The sequence below is a fragment of the Telopea speciosissima genome, chromosome 9 (genome assembly GCF_018873765.1).
Source record: "Telopea speciosissima isolate NSW1024214 ecotype Mountain lineage chromosome 9, Tspe_v1, whole genome shotgun sequence".
In the NCBI taxonomy this organism is placed as follows: Eukaryota; Viridiplantae; Streptophyta; class Magnoliopsida; order Proteales; family Proteaceae; genus Telopea; species Telopea speciosissima.
In genome coordinates, this window is record NC_057924.1 from 28456369 (window position 1) to 28465624 (window position 9256).

The 9256-nt window shown below is 39.7% G+C and overlaps 1 protein-coding gene across 1 annotated transcript; it reads left to right on the forward strand.

Moving 5' to 3' along the window:
• The first annotated feature begins 2012 nt into the window (after positions 1–2012).
• On the forward strand, positions 2013–4515 carry LOC122639318 (pentatricopeptide repeat-containing protein At5g46460, mitochondrial). Its single transcript, XM_043832140.1, has one exon. The coding sequence runs from the start codon at positions 2069–2071 to the stop codon at positions 4199–4201; it is 2133 nt and encodes a 710-aa protein (XP_043688075.1). The 5' UTR covers positions 2013–2068; the 3' UTR covers positions 4202–4515.
• Positions 4516–9256: the final 4741 nt, after the last annotated feature.

The following is a 9256-nucleotide window of genomic DNA, read 5'->3' on the forward strand; positions in this document are numbered from 1 at the left end:
AGGGTGACAAAGGAGAACCGGTGTGGTTCCGGCCTAAGACTCTCCGATGCCTAAGTTAGATCTCTCTGAGCAAACAGATGAATAGCTAGAATTCAAAATGGGTTGATGGGGTGGAATACGTCTGCTTGTATAGTGTAGTGTGACAGTGTGTAGAGTCCCAGTTGATGACGAGTAGTCCTCATAGTTGATAGAGTCCCTGGGTAGCAAGGTTCTTCCTGGGTTGGTTGTCTCCCTACGAGAGGTAGTGTCCCAGTAGGGTTGATGTCCTTAGTAGATAGATGCTGATACGTTGTCAGATAAGGTGCCTGGTGTTTGTGTCCACCTGGGACTGGTACAGTGATAGGCGGTGGTCTAGAGTCCTGGAGATGGTGCATTTCTTGTTGATGGCGGTGGTGGTACCTTGATCTTAGACTAGGGTCTACGCCGGGTCCGATCTGTACCCGGTCGATTTTCGCTTGTGCTTGTCCGTGGTCACTCCTGTGGTCCGTGCCCGTAGTTGGTCCTTCACTGGTCTTGTCATGGTCCACCTCCTTGGGGCAGGACACGTGGTGGCCTCCGATTGGTTGGTGTGAATTTGGGTTTATCAGTCGGACACAGTTTTGGCCCTCTCATGGTGTCCCTTTCTTTGTCTTCCAGACTTACCTCACGTAGCGCAGCTCGTAATTGCGGAGAGTCAGTTTTCTGCTGCAACAAGTGATAAGGGTGTCAATAAGTTTTGTTAAGTTCAAGCAAGGAAGGATAGAAATCAGAACTGAACCCTTTGTTAAATGGTTCCTATATCCCAAACCGAAACCAATGAATAAATCATTCCCGTTAAATAGTTTTTACCAGTTTTGGTTATGGTTTGTTGTCGATTCAAGTATTCAGTAATTATCATATCAGTTCGAGTTAACAATTTTGGGCTAAGTGGGAACGAACCTATTTTTGAAGCCCAATAAAGAAATCTGATGTTGTTGGGCATGAATCACGTCATTTAGGACTAAATTGTGACTTCAGAAATATATACAATTTAAATTAATTTACATGATGTAAATCCACTAAAAAGCAATAGAGAACATAAATAGAACTTTAGGACTAATTGGTTCTTAAAATTGGTTTAATTTGTATAATTGGTTTAGTAGTGCATCAGTTCTAATCGATTTTAACCAGTTCAAAACTGGCGAAAACAAAATCGTACCGTTTAATAAGCGTTTTTCACTTTTTAAAACCAAAATCGAATCAATTAATAAACAATTTATTGGTTCGATTCAATAATGGTTTCGATTTGCAATTCACACCCTTAGGTCAAAAGTTAACTTGTACCATGGCTTCTACCCAAAAAAAAAAAAAAAAACTTGTACCATGCCAATAAACTGTAGGAATCACAATAGGTCATGAGAGGGTGGACCTTGGTGCAATGATAAGGTTGCTCCATTGTGATCAAATGATCACGGGTTTGAGTCTAAAGAAAGCGGGGGGTAACGCTGCATACTTTATATGACCCTCCCCAAACCCTGCAGTGGTGGGACTGATTCCATCACCGATTCTTGATTTTAAAACCTTGGTTACAGCCCTTCACTATAGAGAAATAGCTTTACTGGCTACTCCGTTGGACCCTGGTGAATCCACATTCCACATCGAGAGGCTGAGGTACAAATGAAGTGGGGATTTTTATCCGCTGTTGTGCACTGCAGCACTGTTGTGCCATCGTGCGGCGCAGCAACGGACATAAGTGCACAGCGGGCCCCACTGTGCACACATGTCCGTTGCACCCCACGATGCACACAACAGCGCCTCCAATACTGGAGCGGATAAAAATCCAGGAAGTGGACCCCATGTCTTCGAAAGAGCTATATGGACTATTGAATTAGAATCTTTTGTCTAAAATTGTACAATAGAATTCTAACTTCCTTATGAGTTGCTAGAGCCAAGCCGACGTCTGTCCCACTGGTCCTACAACCCAGGGCTTCTGTTGCACAAACCCATACTACTCCAGTTTCTAGCATCTTTCTGACGCTGTTCATAAATTTTTCAATATCTGTTGGCGCCTTAGGCGGTCAGCCGTTGGCACAACCATTTACGAAGAACAATGCGGAATTTTCCCGCCTTCATACGGAGTTTCAAGTGCCCATCAACTTCTTTCATAATTTTATGTAATGGATTTTCTGTAATTGTCAAAAAGTTTGCCTATTCGTCCATGGTTGTCATGAACTCTGCAAAACAGGGCACTTCAGTTTGGAACTCGGTGATCCAAAATTACCTCCGATGCGGAAAGCTAGATGATGCTCGTCGTGTTTTTGACGAGACTCCTTCGCCTGATGTTTATCTTTATACCATGATGATTGCTGGATATTCACGAAACGATAGACTATACGAGGCATTACAACTGTTCTATAAAATGCCTGTTCGAGATGTTGTTTCTTGGAATTCCATGATGAAGGGTTGTCTTGATTGTGGGAACTTAGATATAGCTCGAAAGATATTCTATGAAATGCCGGAAAGAAATGTTATCTCCTGGACCACGATCATAAATGGGTTCTTGCAATTTGGAAGAATTGAAATGGCTGAAGTTCTGTTTCATAAGATGCCTTCCAAGGATACGGCAGCATGGAATTCAATGATTTTTGGGTATTGTAGTCATAACCGGATTAATGACGCTCTCAGGTTTTTTAAGAGGATGCCTTTTAGGAATGTGATTTCCTGGACTACAATGATCAGTGGAATGGATCAGCAAGGGAATACTGATAAAGCACTTTTCCTCTTCCGGCAGATGCTGGATTCAGGGATGATACCCACTTCAAGCACGTTCTGTTGTGTACTAACAGCAAGCGCAAAAATATCGGCTTTTAACCAAGGTGTTCAACTTCATGCCCATCTCATCAAGTTGGGGTATGTCTTTGATGCTTTTGTCTCTACTTCACTGATCACCTTTTACGCGAATTGTGAGAAAATCGAGAATTGTAGCAAGATTTTTCAGGAAAACTTGCATATAAATGTTGTTATGTGGACTGCTCTTTTAACAGGTTACGGTTTAAATAATAAGCACGAAGATGCTTTGGATGTATTTTACAACATGATAAAAGTTGGGATCCTGCCCAATCAATCAACGTTCACTAGTGCTTTGAATTCATGCAGTGGACTAGAAGCTCTTGATAGTGGAAAAGAGATTCATGGGAGGGCTATTAAGCTTGGGTTGGATGAGGATGTGTTTGTTAGTAATTCTCTTGTTGTAATGTACTCTAAATGCGGAAACATACATGATGCAACAACTGTTTTCAACAATATGAGCAGTAGGAACATTGTTTCATGGAATTCTATAATTGTTGGGAGTGCACAACATGGGTGTGGTGTCTTGGCCCTTGAGTTCTTTGACCGGATGGTAAATGCAAAGGTGCAACCCGATGGGATTACATTCGTTGGGTTGCTTACTGCTTGTAGCCATGCTAGGATGTTAGATAAGGGGAGAGAGTTTTTTGATTTATTGACACGAGATGCATCAATTGAAGTGAAGTCTGAGCATTATGCATGTATGGTGGATATCTTGGGTCGATCTGGGAAGTTGGAAGAGGCTGAGGAATTCATTAAGATCATGCCAGTGAAAGCAAACTCCATGGTCTGGTTAGCTTTGCTGAGTGCCTGTAGAGTACATCATAACTTGGAGGTGGCAAAAAGAGCTGCACAACATGTCTTTGACCTGGAACCACATAGTAGTGCAGGATATACTTTATTGTCCAACTTATATGCTTCAGCAGGTAAATGGAATGATGTCTCACACATAAGATGGATGATGAAGCATAGAGGAATTGTGAAGCAACCAGGATATAGTTGGGTGACACTAAAGGGATCAAAGCATAGGTTCGTTTGTGGAGATAGGTCCCACCCTTTGAATGACAAAATATACCAGAAGTTGGATCTTTTGGGTGCAAAACTGAAGGAGTTGGGTCATGTTCCTGACCAGAGTTTTGCATTGCATGATGTGGAGGATGAACAGAAGGAAGTGATGTTGTCTTTTCATAGTGAGAGGCTTGCCATTGGATTTGCACTAGTCAGTACTGTAGAAGGTAGTACAATAAGAGTGATGAAGAACCTTCGTGTGTGTGGGGATTGTCATTCTGCTATCAAGCTTATATCAAAGATTGTTGGGCGTGAGATCATTGTGAGAGATTCTAGTCGATTCCATCACTTTAGGGATGGAAACTGTTCTTGTGGGGATCAATGGTAAAAATTTGGTAGATGGTTTGTTCTTGTAGATGTTGCGGAAGGTTATTTTTTTGTTTTTGATGGCTGTTCACTAGGCAGATGAAGCATAACATGTGATGAACAAAAGCAGAATGGCCTAAGGTTTCAGGACTGCCACTGAGAAGTTGGGTTTCAAAGTAGCTAATATTCTTAGATAGTGATTGCTACAGAAGGAGGGAGTGCTAGCAACAAATCTAAGTAAGAGTTTTTGTCTTTCCCCTATGGGAAGAGGAGCAGGGTGGGAAGGGGAAGCAAGAGTTTGATCAACTCTTTCATCAACAGTTACCTTTAAAGGTACTTCAGCTCTTCCCTCCCATAAACTCTGTTTTTTTTTTTTTTTTGTTTTCCACTTCTTGTACATTTAGTGTCCTCAAGTTGTAGCATTCCATGACTTAATCACCTGATAAGGAACATTATAGGTCACCGAAGAAATGAATGAAAGAATAATTAGAATATGTGCTTTCAAGAAGAATTAGACCAGGTGTTTTCAGTTGTCTCTGATAGAAATGGCTGGCTTTAAATCAGGACATGTTGACTTAGCTTTTAGACTTTCAATCTTAAATAATATTTTTCTTTAATCAAGCATTGTGCTAAATCAAATTGTGTATATATATATATATCCTATAAAAGTACGTACTTCAAATATTTTGTCCAATTTTTTGGATTCCCAAAATACCCCTTAGATCATTTCACAGACTCTTTTTTGCGCGTGAATAGACGCATCCCCATACAAAAGAGACCACACCTCACTTCCCTTCTCTCAGATTCTTCCGACTTACCCTCATACGCAACCTCTGCGAGAAGGTAGGTCGCTCCGTCACTCTCTCTCTATCTAGCCTTCCTGATCCCCTCTTCTATACAAAAGAGACCACACCCCAAGCCCCTTCTCAAAGATTCTTCCGACTTACCCTCATACGCAACCTTTGCGAGAAGGTAGGTTGCTCCATCACTCTCTCTATCTTTCCGTCCTAGTCCCCCCTTCCATCCCGTATTTTCTCTCCCTTTCCCATCCATATCTCTCTCTCCCTTGGCTGCCCCTCTCTTTCACGACCTTTCACCTCTCTCCCCCTCACCAACGATCTTACCCACCTCCAGTTCTGAACGCGATCTATGGCAACTGGAAAATATTGGCCGCAAATGCAGAGGTGAGGAAAATGCCTTGATGATAGCCTCTCCTGCTATAATTAGATGTTGCGGTGGTGTTCAATAGACACTTTTGCTTCGTTGTTTCGTCTCTTCCCCACTTTCTTGCGGTAGTGTTTAACAGTTACTTCTGCTTCATTGTTTCATCTTTTCCCCACTTCTGGACAAATCAGTTCGAGTGGCTGCGATGATGTTCAACCATAGTTGTCACGGCGTCACGGCGATCCAAGTCGGTGGAGGGGTGTCACGTCGATATATTGACGTGTCGCCCTCCATGGCGTTGCCATGGCGAGCATGTCGACCATGTTTTATTTTTTATTTTCTCTATTTTTAATCTGTTAATAGATGTATACTCAAGCCATGTTTTATTTTTTCTCTATTGTTTCTCAAGTTTTAAGAAGAAAATTCAGAAATCGAAGAAGATATCGAAGAGGGAAAGAAGAAATCAAAAGAAATCGAAGAGGGAAAGAAGACAGGAAGAAGAAATCGAAGAAGAAATCGAAGAGGGAAAGAAGAAATCGAAAGAAATTGAAGAGGGAAAGAAGAAATCGAAGATAGGAAGAAGAAATCGAAGAGGGAAAGAGAGACGGGAAGAAGAAATCAAAGAGGGTTGCCATGCAACCCTCTCCAGCGCCAGGACGCCATGGCGATGCCATGACAACTATGTGTTCAACAGACACCTCTGCTACTAATCTTCACTGTAGATAGTTACGTTCACAAGACTTTGGCAGTGGATACCGGTAATGACGATCTCTCATTTCGTTCTCGATAATAGCTCATGTTTCTCTCTTGATTTGAATTTGTTCAGGTTGATTTGTATTAATTGGTAACGTTTTTTTATAATAAATATTTATTTGATTTGGTTCTTTTTCTTTTCTTTTTTTCTTAATGAATGCACATCCTTCTGAGACCAGAAAAGAAAAAAAGAAACAAACAAATGGATCTATTTGAATTTAAAGTAAAGTTAAGTGGATCTATTTCTGGTCGGTTCTAACTATATTTAATACAATCCAATCATCAAACAAGAGAAAACTTTGTGACTTCCCCTTCCCCTGTTCAATATAGTGAATAACATCTACCAGAAATTCCCTGTTAAATTTTCCTTGTCTTTGTCTTTCCCAGTTCTTAAGGGAGAAATACTTCTCTTCAAAACAAGTGAATCTATCGCCATGGAACATGACTGGTACCAAATTTGAATATTAAAGTCTGAGTTTTAAGCAGTATTATCAAAGATTACTGTTCTTGGCATGGCTGACATGAATGATGAAACCCAATTGCTATCTCAATTCAGCGATTTGGACAGTAGATTGAGAAACAGGTGGAGAAAATTTACTCATTGTGAAAGTGAAAAACTTTTTTGACAAAAAAAATGTAGACCTTATTATTCGTATCTATGATTAGAATTATGTAGTTTCGTACTATTCTTTGAAAATTTTACAAGTATGTGTCACTCAGATCAATTGTTCTGTATGCGGCGATCTGTTTTCCCTGTTAGGAGGTACCACACATATCTGCCAAAGGCTATTATGACATACTTGGAGTAAGCAAGAATTCAAGTGCATCATACAAAAAGAAAAAAACAGGCTTATTATGTGATATGTGTCACTGTTGTTGTAATTTTACTAAACTCCAATAGAGTTTTTTCAGTTTTGGTCATCCTTAGCCATTGCATATTTTGGCATTCTTTGCAGCTACCAAAGAAGTTACATCCAGATACGAAAAAAAGAGATGAATTTTTTCACGTGATATTTCCTTCTTTTCACCCCAGAGCATGTGTTTTGGAGTGTAATTAAACTGCTTGATGTTGGGAGAGATGATTTATCTGTTTAACTTGTTAAATTCTTCCCTCTCAGATTGGGTATCTGCTTGATATGTAGTTTCATGAAGAAATGGAATTACAATTCATACTCCAACTTCTGCCTTCAGTTGCAGAGTGAAGAGACCACCTCTTGAATAAAATGCATCATCATCCAAGGATAACTCATGGATTTGTTAGGATAACACAACAACCCCTATTCAGTGTTCTCCCTCATTTTTTATCTGCAAATGAAGGGAACCAAATCAACTAATATCTAAACCATGGATTAGTTCAGTTTGGCTTATGGAATGGGGGTATTGAAAAGAAATATCGGATAATAATTCAGTGAATTTAAGTTTTGTTGTGTTCTTGAAAATGAATTTGACATTGAAGAATTCTCTTTGATGTGGGTGAATTTTTTTAATACCCATTATTGTGCCTATATACTCATTCTAAAATGAGTTTGAGAAATCTTCTAATCATATGAAGTGAGAGTTTTAAATGCAATTATTGGAGCTAGGGGTTTGCACAGAAAAGAAGGTGTTTGATAACAGCTTGTTTTTGTATTGCTTCTGTTTCTATCTTAACCAATGTGGCTCCTAGGAAAGTGATTAATTGACTACATGGAATATAATGAGGCATCTCTTTTTGGTACTTGCTTTGATCTACAAGGGAACATAGATGGCTATGAGAGATTTTGTAAGAATGATTGGGATTAGAAGTGAATCAAAGAAGTTTAGTTTGGTTGAATGGAAATCGGTCAACACAAGAAATTTGGTGTTTTGGAATTAGATAAACAAAGAATATGAATAAGCACCATATAGCACTCCCCATGCTAAATGGCTATGGTGACTAACCTTGGATATGATTTCACCTTAGAAGGGTTGTTTTTTCGTTCAGATGTTTGTAAGAGTCGAATGAAAAATCTGGTTGTTAACAACTGTCTCGCACCATATAGCACTCCCCATGCTAAATGGTTATGGTGACTGAGCTTGGATATGATTTCACCTTAGAAGGGTTGTTTTTTCGTTCAGATGTTTGTAAGAGTTGAATGAAAAATCTGGTTGTTAACAACTGTCTGATTGTTAATCTACATGCAGGGGTGAATGTTAAAGCAGAACCACTTTATTCATTTTATAGGAGATATCTGCATGATTATGAAGTGGAGGACTTCTTAAATATTTTACAATGCCTCTTGATTATACTTTGCAGAAAGAAAATGTGGAATTGGAATGTGGGGCCAGAGAGAAGGTTTCAGAAATTCTGTGCTCAGATTTGGTGTTTACTGATTTGATAACTGGGCATGTCATTCTGAAGAATTTTAGGAAATTTTGAAGTGTTTTCCTCTTGGGAAATTCTATATCATTTGCTGATACATGTGCATAATATTTGTATAAATTTTGTCAGATTGTTCTCACCTATCATAATTTTTTTTTTACTTATTGCTGATGCATGCGCATAATAGTGTACAGAATAGTCGTATATGTTTCTTTTGCATAGGAGTAATGTTTTGCTTTGCTTTTGTGAAAGTTTGGGCATGTTTCCTCCACCATGTAATGTCACGCCCCAAACCACCCCCTAGAAGGATTTAGGCAAGTGACCCGGATATCCTCCAACATCTGCCAATCCTCAAGGATCCAGAAGCAGTTAATATAACTCACAAACACACACCCATAACAATGGATAAAAAGAGATACAGAGTGTTGCGGAAGCTAAAGCGTATCATTAAACATTCAAAAATAAACAGTACATTATTCATTGCTCCATTTCACCACTTGATTATGCAGTTAATACTTTTCTAACCAATAGCTTTACAAAATACAAAAAGAGGGCTACAACATCAAGAGCCCAAGTAAGCTATACAAAATAAGGGGGGGGGGGGGGTTTAGTATGTCCTATCTACCCAAAGAGAGTCCCCAAAAAGTTAGATTAGTATGTTGCCCATCCCTTAAGGATCGTCCTCAAGGGCCACCTTGGTCACCTGAGGATCGTCCTCAAGGGCCACCCTGGTCACCCGCACAAGAGGGATAACCTCTTTCGGGGTCTAAACCCAAAAGGCCGTAATCACCATCATCCTCCACAGCAAAATGAGTCTCC